At 43.5% G+C, this 18,812-nt stretch overlaps 1 protein-coding gene across 10 annotated transcripts in view; it reads left to right on the top strand.

Moving 5' to 3' along the window:
- SUN1 (Sad1 and UNC84 domain containing 1) overlaps window positions 1-18,812 on the top strand; it is a 1,235,850-nt gene that overhangs the window by 53,148 nt on the left and 1,163,890 nt on the right. For 8 of the 10 annotated variants that reach the window (XM_069647231.1, XM_069647229.1, XM_069647228.1 and 5 more), the window contains exon 2: window positions 13,665-13,759. The exons of the other annotated variants lie outside the window; for them this stretch is intronic. In XM_069647231.1, the coding sequence (XP_069503332.1) occupies window positions 13,683-13,759 (77 nt within the window). In that variant the 5' untranslated portion in view covers window positions 13,665-13,682. The remainder of the gene's footprint in view (window positions 1-13,664; window positions 13,760-18,812) is intronic. 10 annotated transcript variants of the gene reach the window in all.

The following is an 18,812-nucleotide window of genomic DNA, read 5'->3' as shown; positions in this document are numbered from 1 at the left end:
TTGATTAGACTGTGATTAGCATGACGAGGGGCAGTCAATAGGTGGGTAAATATCCAAACAAAACCTGTAAGGTGTCTCCCATCTTCCTTCTAGCTGTATTTCAATGCCAATAGTTTGGGTTTAAAATGCCACTTTAGGCAACATGAAAAATCTGTATGGAACCTTCAGGATGAAACCATGGCTCTCCCAGTTGTCGAAAGCGGGCCTTCTGGGTGGGGTTTGACTGCTTTCTGGTGTGATGCAGTGAGCGTTTGAACGCGTTCCCCACCCTCCAAGGTGTCTTCCTCTAATCTTCCCTATGTATGCGGCATGTCTAGCTGCCGTTTCACTTCTCCAAGCTGCTGTGTTGGCGCGCTGCCTGAAGTTTGCACAGCAGGCAAAATATCTACAGAGGATCGTAAGAATAGTTTATCCTGGTATTTGCCGAGATCCAGCAGAATTTACTATTGTGTGGCACTACAGCTCATCTATTGAGATTTTTATGTTGAGTGTGGGCCGAGTGATAAGTGAGTGTCAGCCACTTGTCTGTGTTGGCTGGCGGTATACTCACCGCCCTCTGCTCTGATCTTTTACTTGTTTTCCCACCTTCTCGCCATGTGGCTGAGAGCTGGGTTATGGTAGTTTGTGTGGAGGTTGAGCATCGGCCATTTACTCTTCTTAGTTGGCTGGCAGTACATTTATTCCCCTAGTTGCTCCCATTATTTCCCTTGACTCCTTGGTGGGTACTAGAGAGCCTCATAGTGGGCTGTTGTGTTTATACTCTGATTTTTATTGCTGAGATGGGAACAAGAAGACCTGCACCACCTTAACGCCCCATAGGAATCTGAAGTGGCGGCTTAGCTTAGTGCTCGCAGGAAGAGACTTCTCCAGGAGACTAAAATTAACACATCCGAGGACGAAAATGGAGGTGTAATAACTGAAGACCTGCCAATCTGGGAAATCCTATCATCCTTGCGATGAAGATCTTGACGGTCGAGTACCTGGTATTGAACCTGTGGCTCCTCTGGTGCCCATGTCCCTACAGCCTGGCATTGACAAAGGGGGTGTGCTTAATTGGGTTTCTCAAACGTCCTAGCCCATTTGCACAACACATCTAACTCCACCAACAGGGAAAAAGATTCAATATTTGTCAAGAAGGAGCTAAACATTTTTCTGAACAAATTCCTCATCACCCAGATACAATGGATCACCGATTTTCCTGCACACTTCAGCCTTGAAAAAATAGACTATGCATATATCTAAAGAGTTTTCTCAAAAATACATTTATTCAAAATAATTTTGCTAAAACATAAATTGACCCTAAAACACAACCACAGAGAATAAAAATAATACATAAAAGTTAATCTAAAACAACCTAACCTATGGTTCACAAGACACAAATGATATTACATTACAACATAAATTCTAAATGTGTCATAAAAAACATAAAATTCCCGACATGTTTCTGTTCTTCAAAGCCCACAATGGGTGAACATTCTTCAGGGGAACACTAAAAAACTGTAGGTTTCTTCAACACCGTGTTGAGGGGGTCTTTTTTATAATCACCAGTGGAAAACCACTGGACCTAAAATACAAAAATAAATACTTAGTAATCTGGGGTGGTAGTCACCAACTTCTTAACAATACTTCCACTGTGAATTAGTAACAGTGAAAATAGGATCAATGATTGGACCCACTGCTTGAGTCCGCTCTAACAGTTCCATTAGTGAAACAACCAAAAGTACCTTAAATGGTATTTCGTGACGGCCGTATACTGTATATTCAATCACCAAGTGTACCAATATATTGGACACTTATACATCTCAAACATAGGCACACCAAGTTACCCAAGGATTCTTGAGGCAAATCTGCAACAGAGAAACCAAGCTCTGTATCATTAACATGACTTTCCATTCTAAATACCGTCAAATCTAAATCACCACTATCAACACAACATTTTGCCTCAACGATTTCGGAACAGGCGTGGAAGGTCGATATGGTCACGGTTCACAGTCAGAGTAGGGTAGTTCAATCTCGATTTCCGGAAACACAGGTGATCTTTAATAACGCATGAAACAAAAGCAGTTATGACCATGCATTTGTATTCCCGAACCCTGAATATTTAATAGCTAACAAATGGCAAACCACAGCGTATTATAAATGCGGCTAACTCCACGAAGTCAAGATGTCCTAGACAGTAACACTGTGTCCCAATGGTGCCTACCGGAGCCCAAACACTGTGCGTATAGCCTCGTACTGAAGAGTGCAACGTTGGATAGAAATATTGCTTGGTGGGGTGACAAAACCTTGTTTGGTGTGGGCGCTGGCAGGATTAGGAGTCCATAATTTGCAATTTGTTGCTGAATATTACAATCTAATGAAAGTCCAGTCTTGAGTTTTGTTGCATGGTGTTTTATTGGTGTTCAGATACAACATGAGCATCTATCTTTTTCAATATGAGCCAAGTAAAGTCGTTGTGACCATGTTTCTTTTCCAAAAAATGCTTTACCAATGGTGCTGTAATCACTTTATTTTTTATACAACTGCGGTGTTCGACCATACGGACCCGGCATTTCCTATTGGTTTTACCTACGTAATGTAGGCCACATGGACAAGTAATCAGGTAAATGACATTTTGGGTTGGGTATTACAATTGGTCATATCGGTAAGATCCCAGACCAAATCTGGCAGTATTTGGATAGATGTCCTTTTTTTCTGTTTGTTCACCCATGATGCATTAACCACACAGAAAATGTCCTTTCATCTCTGGCAACCCCCAAAACCTGGTTTGTCGTATGGGCTTTGTCTGGGTCTCGGTCACATAATTTCTAACCAACATATTTCGTAGGCTCTGACTTTTTCTAAAGGAAACCAAAGGAGGTAGGGCATTTTTGCCATAGTTCACTTTCCTCCAAGTTTTCTTAGATCTTATATGATAAATTAGAGTACGTGTTAACACTGTCCCAATCTTTCTGGCCTCTTTGTTGCTCTTCTCTATGAGGGCCTCACAGCTATTATTATAGGCCCTTTTAGAAGCATTCCTGATCACTCTATAAGGATAAACCTTCACCAACAATTTCTTGGTCAGAGCATTTGCACTCTTGCTGTAGTATTCTTTTAAACTACTATTCCTCTTTAACCTCAGGAATTGCCCAAAAGGCAAATTCATCTTCATGTGTTTAGCATGGTGACTACTATAGTGTAGCAAGGCATTCTTGTCTGTGGTGTTGTAAGGTTTCACTTTTAGCACCCCCCATTGAATGAAAAATGCTGATATCTTAAAAAAAATGGGTCTCAAATTCGCTTATTGACCTGGTGAACTTCGGAAAGCGATTTTTTGTTGGTTCAACCAATCAACAAACGAATTGGCTTCTTCCATAGAACTATCCCATACAATCAACACATCGTCTATATACCGTAGCCACTTTCGAAGGGATTGTGTCCTCCGACGTATTCCTTATCTATATTTGTATCTCCAGCTTGCTGGCCTTGGAATTTTTTTTCCCAGTAGAGGGCGCTGTGTGTCGACGTCCGTCGAGTAGGTGCTCCTCGACGGCCACCGTATCGACACCGACGTCATCATGCCTATAAATGGCCACGCGCAGCGTCCGTTGCTCAGTTCCGTTTTTCCACGCTTCGTGTGCCTCGGAATACCGTTGCTCAGTTCATCAGTCGATATATATTCATATTTCCTCGAGAAAACCGACTCGTACTCGATGGCTTCCTCCTCCGACCCGATGACTCCTCGTTCCGGTTTCAAAAAATGCCGAGACTGTGGGAAGAAAATGTCGTTGACGGATCCTCACAGAATCTGTTTGTGGTGTCTGGGAATCGAACACCAGTGTTCGGAGTGTGAGGAATGCCTATCCATGACGGCGAAAGCCTTGAAGGAGCGTAAGGGGAAGCTCGAGAGAGGTAAGTCAATTTTAACTTCCTCGAAAGTTTCCGCGGTAGAGTCGAGACATTAGTCTCCTCACCGTCGAAAGCATTCTCGGTCTAGGTCTCGAAGTGGCTCCCACCACTCGTCGAGGTCTAGACTCTCGAAAAAAAGACGAAGAAGATCCCCTTTATCGTCTTCTAGTTCCCCCGAAAGAGTAAATTGCCCCACAAAACACAGCTCTCAAGCTGAGTGGGAGGAATTCAGAAAAAAGATGCTAAGCGTCGTCCCCCTCGAAGACAGCTGAGGGTGATACGCCTGGGTGAAAAGCCCAAAAAATCTAAATGCCGCGAGTCGAAGCACCCGGCGAAAGAGTCGACCCGAAAGCGCCATGAGCCATCGGGAAGTAAAGCATCTTCGACGCCATCGTCAAAAGCCCCTTCGAAGCATAGATTGGTGTCATCGACGCCGTTATCGAAGGGTTCTTCGACGCATCCGTCGATCGAGTCGACGCCGATAAAAGAAAAACCCACGGCTACTCCACAGCCAACGGTTACACCGAGAGCCTCCGACACGACGTCGAGAACGTCGTCGGCATCCTCGAGCAGGATTCCAATCCTCTCGAGTTCTTCGAGGCCTCTTCCAGTTTTCTCAACGCCTTTGTCGGCGCCTTCGAGGATTTTTACATCGTCGACGACATCGACCTTTTCAAGGCCACTGATGATGGCTCCCTCTGCCTTAGAGATGGGTTTTATACCATTTCAAAGACCAGAGCATCCCCCCTTAACTTCAATTTTTGAAGAAAGGGAAGATTCTGATCAAGAAAGGCCTTTTGGGCTGCAGAGGACCACATTACCTGAACCAGAGACTTTTGCCTCTGAGGAAAGAAGGTTGAAAGACCTTCAGGATGCATTAGCGGAAGCAAGTGGCCTAGACACTTTCCCAGAAGTGGAATTTGTCAAACCAGATCCAGGGGAACATGCTGATACCCCTTATAGAACCCTAATGTCAAGAATTATGGAGTTCATGGGTTGGTCTGCGCCTTCACCTGTTTTTCAACAGGATGACCTCACAGATATTCTGGATAAAGGTCCACTGGAGGATCCTGTGGTTCCCTTTCATTCTGCTTTACAAAGAAAGATTTTAACTAACTGGGAAACTCCTGAAGTTGTCCCTGCGGTTAACAAGAAGTTGTCAGCGAAATATAGGGTATCTGCTGCTGACCCTGAATACCTATCTAAGCACCCTACTCCAGAGAGTCTTGTGGTCCAGGCTGCAACTTCATCAGGCAGTACTTCTGCTTACCCCACTGCTCCCCAGAATAGGGATGATAAAAAATATGATGCCATGGCTAAGAAAGTCTTCTCAGCCTGTAGCACGGCTTTAAAATCTATTAATGCAACTTGTACGCTCGCTAGGTTCAGCCACACCCTTTGGGAGTGTGCTTCATCAGCGGCTGACTGCATACCGGAAGGAGAAGAAAGGGACGCATTTTTAAATATCAGGGATGGTAAAGATGCAATGTGTGAGTCCCTTCAAACTGGCATTGATTCTGCTGACAGTATCAGCAGGGCTATGGCGGCAAGTACCACAATCCGCAGGCATGCGTGGTTGAGAAAGTCCGGCTTTGCTTCTGACGTACAGGCCAGACTTTTAAATATGCCCTTTGACGGTTCTTCCCTAGTTGGTAAAAAGGCGGATGACAGTTTGGAAAAACTACAAACATCTAAAGCAGCAGCTAAGTCACTAGGAGCTGCAATCCGACAAACTAATTTTCGTCCCTCAGGATCCTCATTGGAGAGGAAGGTCCTTTCGCTATTATTCCTCATATGGAAGAGGCAGAGGACGGCCGACTCAAAGAGGCCAAGGAAAATTTACCCGTGGTGGATGGGGTAAAGGAAAGAAAGCCGCCGGAGCCGCTTTACCTTCGGCAACTGCATCAGCCGCTCCCAAACCACTCTGAGGTCTCCCATCACAAGACACCTGTAGGGGGTAGGTTAACTCACCATCTGACGGAATGGCAGGCTATTACGTCAGATGCTTGGGCATTGGAGACAGTTGCCCAAGGTTACTGCCTGCCTTTTCTACGCATCCCTCGGAGACATCCACCGGGGAACACCTCTCTGAAAGTGCCGGATCCGCTTCTCTTGCAGGAAGTTGTAGACCTGCTAGAGAAAGGTGCCATAGAACCGGTACCTGTAGCGGACAGGAACAAGGGCTGGTACTCCCCCCCCTACTTTCTCATACCAAAGAAAGACGGAGGACTGAGACCCATCCTGGACTTACGAGAATTGAACAAGTTCCTCAGGAAGGACAAGTTCAAGATGGTAACTCTCTCTCAGATCCTTCAGGCCCTCCAGCTTCAGGACTGGTTGGTATCTCTGGACTTTCAGGATGCTTATTTCCATGTGCCTATCCATCCCAAGCACAGGAAGTACCTGAGGTTCGCAATTGGCAACTCTCATTATCAATTTCGAGTTCTGCCATTTGGGCTGACCTCCGCCCCGAGGGTCTTCACCAAGCTAATGTCGGTTGTGGCTGCAAGTCTGAGGGAAGGGATTCACGTCTACCCCTACCTGGACGATTGGTTGATCAGAGCAGTTTCTTCGGAACAAGCTTGGATCCAACTAGATTATGTCTGCCACTCCCTTCACAGGCTAGGCTTCTCCCTCAATTTAAAGAAGTCACAAATGATACCATCACAAAGACTCCAGTTTTTGGAGCAGTCCTGGACACGTCCCTGGGAAAAGCCTCGCCACCAGAGGTGAGGGCTCAAGATATTCTGCAGATGGTCACCAGGTTTTAAAATGCCCAACGTCTCCCAGCCTACGACTTTTTGAGGTTGCTAGGCCTCTTGGCATCCTGCATATTCCTTGTGCCAGAGGCTCGCTTGAGAATGAGATCCCTTCAGTGGGCACTGAGGACTCAGTGGTCACAATTCTCAGGGAGGATGACAGATTTCCTCCGGATTCCGGACAAGGTAGCCCACGACCTTCAATGGTGGGCCTCGCCAGAGAACATCTTGAAAGGAGAACTGTTTATCAACCATGGCCGGAGATAACGGTAGTCACAGACGCCTCACTCACGGGGTGGGGAGCCCATGCCAACGACTTGACCATCAGCGGTCGTTGGTCTCCATCGGAGTCCAGACTACACATCAACCTGTTGGAGCTGAGAGCCATCAGACTGGCACTGAAGGCTTTTCTGCCATCTGTACGGGGGAGAAACGTCCTGATAATGACGGACAATACAGTGGCCATGCACTACCTCAACAAAAGAGGAGGCGTAGGATCACTGCCACTGTGCAGAGAGGCGATGCAGCTCTGGTTTTAGGCAATTCAGGAAGGAATCTCTCTATCGGCAATTCACCTAGCCGGAGAGAAGAACTTGACAGCGGACGCTCTGAGCAGGCAGAACACATTCTCCCACGAATGGGAGATAGCTCAGGAAGTCCTTCAAGAGATCTTCGCCCTTTGGGGAATCCCTCAAGTGGATCTGTTCGCCACCAGTATCAACAGGAAGTACGACAGATTTTACTCAAGGGAATTTCCCCCGAGATGAGCTCTAGGAGACGTGTTCGTAGTGGACTGGGAGTTCCCACTTCTGTACTTGTTTCCTCCGGTCCCTGTCATTCCTCAAATGATCAGAAGGTTGAGAAGGTTTCGGAAGACCATGATCCTAATTGCCCCGGATTGGGCCAGGAGAACGTGGTACCCGGACCTTCTGGACATGTCCCTCTGTCCTCCAATTCGTCTACCGTACAGAGAGGATCTTCTCTCGCAGAAGGGAGGTCAGGTTCTCCATCCAGCCATCAAGACCCTCAACCTTCACGCTTGGTATCTGAAAGGTTGAGGTACAAGGATTGGGACCTTCCAGATGACGTCATGGAGGTGTTGCTTTCGGCCAGAAGACCAGCAACTAAGACTCTGTACTGTTGCCGTTGGAATACATTTTGCAGCTGGTGTAGAGAAAACCATATCGAACCCTTTTCATGTGGTACACCTGCGGTGTTATCCTTCTTACTTTATTTGGCAAATTCGGGCCTTCAAATTGGCACTATTAAGGGCTATCTCGCAGCGCTATCAATCTTTAAGCGCACTGCAGAGGAGCCATCGTATTTCAAAATTCCATTGGTAATACAATACCTGAAAGGTCTAACTAATGTTTACCCTCCAAGACCATTCCAAGTTCCCTTATGGGGCTTAAATCTAGTTTTAAACTTCCTAAAGGGTGCTCCTTTTGAACCACTCCACTCTTGTTCATTGAAGTTTCTCACCCTCAAAACTGTTTTATTGGTAGCATTAACATCTGCTAGAAGGGTTAGCGAGATACAAGCCCTTTCTTGTAAACCTCCTCATACAACTTTTCACAAGGACAAAGTAGTGCTACAGGTGAAGCCTAACTTCCTCCCAAAGGTAGTTTCGGAATTTCACATTACTCAGAAGATTACTCTACCTTCATTCTATCCCCCTCCCCATCCGGGGAAAGAGGAAGAGAGACTACACAGGCTGGACCCTAAGCGAGCCTTGAGTTTTTACATCAGTAGACTTGCTAAAATTGGACAAGCAGACCAACTCTTTGTAGGTTACGCAGGACATAAATTGGGATTACCAATAACCAAACAAACCATCTCCAGATGGATTATTTTAGCCATTCTGGAATGCTACAAACTGGCAGGGAAAGAGCCCCCTCAAAATCTAAGGGCTCATTCGACCAGGGGTATCGCAGCATCCTCAGCTCTTCAAAGAGGGGTACCAATTAGAGACATATGTGCGGCTGCCACATGGTCGTCCACACATACCTTTACCAAATTTTATAGCCTGGATTCCTCCTCTAGTCAAGAGACTAGATTTGGCAAAGCTGTGTTACACTCTGTTCATTCTTAAAGGGTAATATGGCATCTCTTACTCCCGCCTCCAATCACATACCACTGCTATGGGAGTCTATCATAGATGAGGAATACGTCAGAGGACACAATCCCTTCGAAGAACAAGTTACTTCTTGCCTTGTAACGTTCTTTCGATGGGATGTTCCTCCGACGTATTCCTTATCGCCCCTCCCATCCATCCCCGCAGTAACTTTTCCCTTGTGGTTGCAGCTTACGCTCCTTCAAGGGTAGTAACCATTCATACAATAACTACTTTAATCTACAAAACGGAACTGAGCAACAGACGCTGCGCGTGGCCATTTATAGGCATGATGACGTCGGCGTCGATACGGTGGCCGTCAAGGAGCACCTACTCAACGAACGTCGACGCACAGCGCCCTCTACTGGGAAAAATGTATCCGAGGCCAGCAAGCTGAAGATACAAATATAGATAAGGAATACGTCGGAGGAACATCCCATCGAAAGAACGTTACAAGGTAAGAAGTAACTTGTTCTTCTCAATGAGTGGCCAAATGGATTGGTGGCAGGGTATATAACCTATTTCTCAAAGAACTCGACGTATAGATTGCCTCAATTCAGGGCCATAGCCGCCCCCATCGCCATGCCCTCAATTTGTTGGAAAAATGTTCCCTGAAACTGGAAGAAGTTTTGTGTGAGAGCAAATTCGGTACACCACAATATGAATCCGTTGCTGACCGGGTGTCCGTCTTGTCTATTCAACGTCTTTTACCACATCAAGGGTTGCTTTTTGAGGTATCATAGTGTATAGGGATTGAATGTCCAAACAGATTAGTAGGGATTGTCCCGGTGTACATTTTCACTTGTGCTGTCTTTTTTGCCTTCTTTATGTGGTTTTTGGATCTACTATGTTAAGTGATGTTCGATTTTGAATTTAGAAACGTGGACAAAATCTTGGTGCGAAGATGGTTGCCAAACTTTAAAAAAAAAATTGGATCTGCATAAGTACCACCCATTTGGATTCACGCCACTTGAATAATACTGATGCAAAATGTAAATTATGTTGCATTACAAAACATCTGATGCCCTCTGCTTGGTTTTACATTCGGTGTGAATAAGCCAATGGTATTTCACAAAATAGCTTTATGTGTAGACTACTGCTGTGTATTTTTGGTTTCAGCATTGTTCTCCACGTATTGTCGAGACGTGGTCGGGCCATTTATGCTCAGTGCTGTATTACTTTCAGGAGTCCGCTTGCATGCATTTCAACATGGCGCTCCTGGTTGCTATTTGGATCTGTCACTCTCTCAGCTTGGAGTATGTAACTACCCCGGGTAGTCCGTTGTTTATGCCGTTGGCATTAGAGTGGAGATGAAGGAGTTTACACGTAGCTCCTACGCTTTGAGGTCTCTTGAGTGTAGTGGATACGTATACGGTGCATTAGGAGCTCACATGCTTTACTGTGAGCATTAGGTGAGTCTAGTTTTACTGACCTTGTCTATATGCTTGGTTACACATTTTTGCTAAATTACCTGCTGGATGAAGGATTATTTCTATCCAACGTTGCACTCTTCGGTAGGAGGTTATACGCACAATGTTTGGGCAGTTGTATACGAATTGTTCGTTTTACAACTGTTCGAATTACAATTGACCTTTTCACAATTGACCAAATTGTGAAGGTCAATTGTAACATATATGTGGGGGGAAACCCCCCACAACCCCCACCCAACGCCAAACCCCCAAAACATATATATATATATATATATATATATATATATATATATATATATATATATATATATATATATATATATATATATATATATATATATATATATATATATATATATATATATATATATATATATGTATGTCAATTGTGACCCTTTAAATTCGGTCAATTGTTCATTCGAACAATTGTAAATGAACAATTTGGGTAATACCGTTTGGGCCCCGGTAGGCACCTTTTAGGACAGTGTTACTGTCTAGGACATCTTGACTTCGTGGAGTTAACCGCATGTATAATACGCTGTGGTTTGCTATTTTTTAGCTATTATATATTCAGGGTTTGGGAATACAAACGCGTGGTGCTAACTGTTTTTGTTTCGGACGTTATTGGAGATCACCTGTGTTTCTGGAAATCGAGATTGATCTACCCTAGTCTGTGACTGTCAACCGTGACCATATCGACCTTACACCCCAGTTCCGAAATCGTCGAGGTAAAATGTTGTGTTGATAATGGTGATTTAGATTTGACAGTATTTAGAATGGAAAGACATGGTAATGATACAGAGCTTGGTTTCTCTGTTTGTTGTTGTTGCAGATTTGCCTCAAGAATCCTTGGGTAACTTGGTGTGCCTATGTTTGAGATTTATAAGTGTCCAATATATTGGTAGACCTGGTGATTAAATATAGGGTATACGCCTGTCACGAAATAGCATTTAAGGTAATTTTGGTTGTTTCACTAATGGAACTGTTAGTGGACCCAAGATTTGGGTACAATCTTTGATCCTATTTTCACTGTTGGTAATTCACAGTGGAAGTATTGTTAAAAATGTGGTGACTACCACCCCAGATTACTATCTGTTTTTGTATTTTAGGTCCAGTGGTTTTCCACTAGTGATTATAAAAAGACCCTCTCAACACGGTGTTGAAGAAGCCTAGTTTTAAAGTGTTCCCCAGAAGAATGTTCACCCATTGTGGGCTTTGAAAAACAGAAACATGTTGGGGAATTGTTTTTTTTTTATGACACATTTAGAATTTTGTATGTTGTAATATCATGTGTCTTGTGAACCATAGGTTAGGTTGTTTTAGATTAACTTTTATGTATCTGTTTGATTCACTGTGGTTGTGTTTTAGGGTCAATTTATGTTTTAGCAAAATTATTTTGAATAAATGTATTTTTGAGAACTCTTTAGACATATGCATAAAGTCTATTTTTTCAAGGCTAAAGTGTGCCGGAAAATCTGTGATCCATTGTATCTGGGTGATGAGGAATTTGTTTAGAAAAAAGTTTAGCTCCTTCTTTATAAACATTGACAAAGGGAGATAGCGGGTACATTGCTTGGGGATATCTCAGGGCCAAATGGCGAGAAATCTACTCGGAACAGTTTAATTCTACTCAATGGCAGCACGTAAGGGATGCAATTGTTGCTGATCTTCTCCAGTGTAGACACGTTTATGACTTTGGCTTATGGCTGGACATACTGGACAAAGTTGTGACAATGGTGTGCCCTTTTATGGTGGACAATTCATGTCAAGCAGATCCACCTTTGGATTTGGAGGATGCTAGTAACTCTCAAAGCCCTCGGCATATTGCTGATATTTGAGCTATTAAGAAATCTCAAATAGCTGAATTGTTAGACAAAGTTTAGGGTCTGAAGATAAAGCTAGTCACACTGAGCTGAATTCCGCTAACATGCTGCAATTGTTGAAATCTGAAAATGTGATGCAGTCTCACCCTAACGTCATGGATTCTCTGTCATCTGGAGTCCTTGTAAGGCAAGCGCATGTTGGGCCTCCAATATTTGATATTTGTCGAACTGGGACCAGGTACTTCGTGTGACCTCTGTAATTCTGCAAAAACTAAACCCACACCTCTTAAATCCAGCAAAAGCTAAACCCACACCGTTTAAGGTCTCGCGTCTTAGTAAATCACAGCTGCCATATATTGCAGATAAAACTCTGAGAGAACTGTTATTATTACCAATGTTATGTCACCATCAGGGCCTGAACCCTCGGGATGCTCTCAAACAAGGTACTTGCGTAGCTGCGACAATTATCTGGGCCAGGGATTGTTAGAAGTTCTGACTTAAAAGTTCTGTGGAGAATAATTATTGATGGATGGTGTACTCAAGCTAATAGGGACTGTATAATTATTGGGTGTGGTTGTATCGGCCGTCCCAGCTTTTTAGCGAACTAACTTTTTTTAGGAACACACCATCTGAACTAAAATTAATTGTAGATCGTGGGTAGTGCTTACCCTCTGCTTGAACTGGGTCTTGATTCTTAGTTTACTTTATCCTTGCTTTATAACATTGGCCTATTTTATTTGTTTGTATTATCTTATTTTTTGTGCGCACTGAGGCCTCTGGGCGTGTTGCGCTTTATAAGAAATAATGTATGATGCGGTCTACAGCATACAAGACTTTTTGGCATCCGACCAACACCAGTTTATCCGTTTGGTATACCAGGCATGCCAGGCTAAACCTGGGAGTGACTGGCCGCGTCAGGGTAAAGCGTTTCATGGCAGCACTTATTCATTTGAGACAATGCAATTGAATAAAGCCAGAAATATTGGCTTTGTCAACTCTTCTATATTTTGTATCCTCCTTAGAACACCCACAAAAGCTGCATTCCGTAAATGGATAGTCGAAAATCATTCTGTAAAATGATCTCCCACTTTGTTTTTCAAAGTCTGCTGACCCGTCTTTTGAGTGAAATTGCTCATACATGTTTATGACTCAAGACATACTTGCTGTTTCGGTGTGTCCGGACTACTTTTCCCAAGTAGCAGTATAGCCGAGCCCGGGACACAAATCTACTGGCTGTTGTAACAAAAAGCAGTCTCTTCATATTGTTTTTTTTTTCTAAACATGCTCTAGCTTTCTTTTAATTTCTGCATGCTGTTTCAACCCGAATCGCTAGCTAAAAAGGTACGATTTGCGGACTAAAGCTAAACACAAACTGCAGCTTTCCATGTCGTCCGTCCTCTACCAGGAGAAGCTTGTTGAAGGCGCACTTAACCAGTCTCATGTCGGTGAAAGTCAAAGGAGTATGTGATGTTTTGTTGCATCTGAGTCATAAGTGATAACGTGCCAGCATTTCCTGTTGCTACATTGAAACCTATTGTGAGTGTGTCCGCGTTTCTGCAATTTCCCGGACAAGACCAAACTATGCAGCGACTAATTTAATTTTAAAGATGTCATATTTCACCTTTAAACTCTATTTCCACCTTTGCAGTATGGTTTGAAATTGATCATGGATTTTTCACATCTACACACGTACGCGCCACCTCAGTGTGCGCCAGACAACACTGGCTATACGTATTCCCTCAGGTGAGTACCTGTTTATCTTTCGTTTAAGTGTTTGTTCTGTGATGTGTGCGTTTCAAATGATTAACACTAAGGGTTCTAAAGCTTAACAGGCTATATTTGGAAAGGAGATTGTGGACTAGTTTCCTGCCATTGGAGAAATTGAGATTTAGCTCTGGCCTATAGCAACATAAACAAACGCCTTTCTCAGTGAGGTATTCCCATAATGTTTTTAAAGGTAGATGGCAACTGAGACAAACAGCTTAAAGGGCGATCACCATACAAAAATGATTCAAAGCTTGTGGTGGAGATGCATACCACTCTGTTGGCATGCATCTGCTGCCAACTTGGCGAACAGTCCTTCCTGACTGCTTCCTTCGAGTGACATTTTGGTGCCAGCCACAGATTGATTTGGTGAGGAATTGCTGTGTTTAAAATGGGTTCCTTGGCATCTGAAGTGATCTCACTTTAGGGGACTAGAAGCCGTGACAGGAGGATAGTTTGTATCCCCCAGGGCGAACATTTCATACGCTGGACCTATCAAAATGGGAATAAATGGCCCTCAGAAGGGAGGGTTTGGGTTTCATTGAATGTCTGTTTGCCAATATGTAATATATCCAACCTTCTGAGTGAAAAACAGACCTTTTGTTTGACTATCGTCAAGGGAGCTAAACCTATTTGGACTTGGATACTCATCTGAAATGTCTTTTTGACATTAGTAGTCAAATGTATTCACATTTCCTCTTTAACAAAACCACACACATTATAAAATGTATCGTTATCAAATTCATACTCCAATAACAGGACTTACTGGCATCTCCTAATGAAAACATGAGCAAACCGTAGTAAGTTCTGAACCACAGAATCAAACCGTTTCATATCTATTTGATAAATATTCTGTAACCTTAACACTTGAATGTGAATTTTTTATATTTGTATTTTACAATTGTTCAATAAATCTATGCATTTCGCTTCCAAGATGTTTGTTAAGTGCGATGATCATATAAACAAATCATTTTCCATCCCTCAGCATTGATACCCCAATAATTTCCTCCCATCCCCAACCAAACTGCAACCTAGCATCAATGCCTTTTTGTGTCTCAACAACCTTTGTCCGATATGGATCAATAACAGAATAGATCTCTATCCTCCCAATGACTTATGCAACTGTCTTGAAAGAGGGCCAATATTTTGTTTTTACTAAGATTACACACGTTTGTAGGTTTCGTTACTGTTTTTTAAAATAGCCTGAATTCATTCAAGAACTGAGATTAAGAACACATGATTTCACTACTCATTATTTTAACTTTGTACCTATTAACAAAGTTTGAGTTCCTGTTCATGATGTAGTGTTGCTCTCGCGCTTAGCTCTCCCCAACCCGATAAATGTGAAAGCCAGACTTCGGTTAAGTGCAACATTTTTTTTTTCGGGTTTCAATGCTGCCGTCTACCTACGTACTCGAGGTAGCAAACTTGTCCCTGGAATAGACATCTTTTGATGCCTTACATTTTATCACCATGCAGCAAAATATCAGGTTTCCGCAGGAGGATAAAATATTTGTGGCCGCTGAACATTTGAAACTTCATCAGAACTGAAAAACCCAATTGCACAAATAGCCACAATGAAGTTCGCTCAGATGGGGATTTTTTTTTTTTTACTCTGCATGTGTGTTTTTATGGTTCTTTGTAAATGTATAAATGGTAATTTACATACAAAAAGTCTGTCTTCCCCGCTGTGCTAAAAGCAAAACGCCTTTGAAGCTAAAAACGGTTGAAGCGCCAAGTAAAATATTGGATGCCTATAAGAGCAAATGTTCGCACCACTGAAGAAACTGCACATCTACAAAGCGATCCCATGCATCCATAGTAATATGCAGGAGAAACGACTCACTGTAAATACTTAATACATTCAGATCCTGAGATTGGCAGTCATGCATATGAGTGATTGCCTTGTGTTGCGTGGGAGTGCCACCATCACCTATGTCACTAGTATTAGCAGCATTTTAAGATCTCGCCTGCAGGCAAAGCATGTCGTTTCTGGTCAGCCTTATCTGAGAGTGACAGATGCACCACCTAAAGTATTCGTATGGCTTGCTGAAGCAGCACCTTACTCTTCTACCTTACACCGATTATTCGGAAAAGTAATTTCCACACCAGAGGGCGCTGAGCTCAATGTCGTGGCGTCAATGTCCCTTGAGGACTGCTGTAGAGCGTTGACGTCATCCGCAGTATAAATGGCTCGAGGCGCGTTCGTTTTTCAGAAAGCCTTCTTGTGTATGGAAACAGCGCTTCAGTCTTTTGAGATGGCTTCCACATCTAACCCTTCTACCCCTAAAAATGGCTTTAAAAAGTGCCAGAGTTGCGGGAAGAAAATGTCTATAACTGACCCCCATTGAGTTTGCTTCTGGTGTTTGCGTCTGGACCATCCATGACGAATAATTCTTGCCAGGAACAAAAAGGTAAATTTGCGGTGGGGGGGGCGGGGGGGAATCTTCGAAGGCCTCTTGGAAGAAAAATAAAGACTCGGCGGAGACTAGGACATAAATCTGAGAAATCTAAGTTGAGGATTCTGTCAAGAAAATCTTCTTCGAAGAAGAGGCGTCGCCGATCTCCCTCTCCCTCTTCCTCTTCTGATACAGGGGTGATCACCTGTCCTTCAAAACATGATTCCCCTACAAAATGGGAGGCTTTTAGAGCCTCAATGATGTGAATCTTCGAGAATGCGGCCCAGACCCCCTTGAAGAAATCGTGTGAAGACCATGCCCGACTCATTCTAAAGATGACAGAGGAAAGTCAGAGACTAGACGCTATAAATCCGGGAAAAAATCCCATAATAAAAAGAGCAAGACAGGCCTATCGGTGCATAAACCGAAGGGGACACCAGACAAAATGGCATCAGGTGCCAAACTGTCATTGAAGTCTGTGTCCACAATCTCCTCGACACCTCTTTCGAAGACTTACTCGACGCCAGTGTCGAAGGTAGCGTCGACACCTTCCTCGACAGCGCTTACATCTAAATCTCCTTCGACCTTATCGAAGACATCATCGACAATATTGATGCTATCAACGCCTTTGTCGAGGACAACATTGATTCTGGCACCAATATTGATGCCTTTTGCGAAAACAATGTCGATGCCTTCACAAACCACAGGTAAAAATGTTCACCTTGTGCCCAGAAAAGACTAAGTCTTTGGAAAGACTAAGTCTTTGGCCTCTATTTATGAGGAACAATCCTCTGAGGAGATTTACCCTTTTGGGGTAAAATATGGTACAAGGGATGTTCCTGAAGAACTAATTGACCCTCAGTCCAAAATGTCTGACCGCTGACTGTCTACAAACAGCTAGTGGTATAGACACGTCACCTGAATTGGAATTCGACAAACCTGACCCTGGTGGTCATGCAGACTCTGCATATAGAAATATTATGACTAGGGTGGTGGAGTTCATGGGGTGGAACAGAAATTCACCCACTTATGAACAGGATGACATGACGGACATTCTCAGTCAAGGTCCTCCAAAGGATCCTTATCTTCCTTTTCACACAGCACTTCAGAGGAAGGTTATGGCCGCATGGGAAACCCCAGAATCTGGACCAGCGGTGAACAAAAATGTTGCTAGGAAATACCGACCACCTTCTTCTGACTCTGACTATTTAAGTAAGCATCCTACACCTGAGCGCTTAGTAGTCCAGGCAGCTACATCCACTAGACAATCTGCATACCCTTCTATTCCCCCCAGATAGGGACAAGATAATTGATGCTTGGTCTCGCAAGATTGTTTTCTTTGAGCAGTATGGCTTTAAAGTCAACAAATGTGATGTCATGATCCCAGTCAGTGGACATAATCCTCATTCGGGCTTTCAGGCTAGGCAGGGAACATTAAATAAACCAGCAGGTCAAAGGTGGGTGTTAAGCCTGGCACACATGGCATTTACATCATTCTCAGCATACAATTCCGGAGACTATTGGGATGTTTTACAGTAAATTCCATACACTTAACTTGGTCGCCGCACGATCCATTCCTAAATTGCAGAACGTTCTATTCATATTGCAGAGGGAGCTATTTAAGCCCTGCCTCCGCTGGAACGTGCGCTTCTCGTCTGATCCGCTGACAGCGGGTAACGCTACCAGCGTTTCTCCTCACAGAACCTGTAAAAGGGGATGATGGAGACATTAGCTTCACAGCAATTTGCAGAGTTCCATAGTTAATAGAAGAGACTTACCTGACCAAGGTTATCTTGGAAGCGACTATCTTCCGTCAGAAGTTTTACCCTTAGCCGCAGCATCTTCTGTCAGCAGTTTCCGCTCGTAGTCACAACATCTTCCGTTAGAAGTTTCATTCGCCGCAGCATCTTCAGTCAGCAGTTGTTGACCGTAGACGCAGTATCTTCAGTCGGGAGTTTCTTACGCAGCCACTGCATCTCCCGAAGGTATTTTTCCCCAGCTTTCCGAAAACCTGCAGATAAAACAAAAGGTATTTAATGAACAATATACAAACTTTATAGTTAAAAGAAGACGTTAAATAAGGATTACGTACCTGAAGGTTCTATAAGTTTTCACCTCACAGTTGTTTCCCCGCTCATCCCTGCAGGCTGCAGTTACTCCGTATAGGCAAACTCACGTTTCATAAACGTTCTCATTCTGGGTAACGCTGCAGTCCTCTGCCATAAGCCCCTTTTCCTAAATGCCGAGAACCTGCAAAAGAAAGAGGAAAAGAGCAAATTATTAGAGATCTCTCTCCAACATAGGAATCTAAATTAAGCCCTCAATGATTACAGCATTTTCACCAGCTACTTACCCCAAAACTCCTTCTTAAAAGCAAAGACATTTATTTGACAAAAAGCTATAGAGTACAACAGCTACCCAAGTCACCATTGTTTCTCACCTCAACGCGCCCCTGCAGAAAAGCAGGATGGAGAGCTCCACAAAAAATACACAGGTGAGAAGGGAGGGATTAAAGGAGCACACATGTCATACAGTAGTATTTTAGTTAATAGATGTTAGTGTTCTATTGTTATTGCTGTTTTAAAACAGAAAGAGAATCCAAAAGGTGTCAAGTACCAGGTCCACAGGTTGAG

The sequence above is a fragment of the Ambystoma mexicanum genome, chromosome 2q (assembly GCF_040938575.1).
Source record: "Ambystoma mexicanum isolate Mex_15411 chromosome 2q, UKY_AmexF1_1, whole genome shotgun sequence".
Taxonomy (NCBI): Eukaryota; Metazoa; Chordata; class Amphibia; order Caudata; family Ambystomatidae; genus Ambystoma; species Ambystoma mexicanum.
This window is presented reverse-complemented; position numbering and strand designations above follow the sequence as displayed.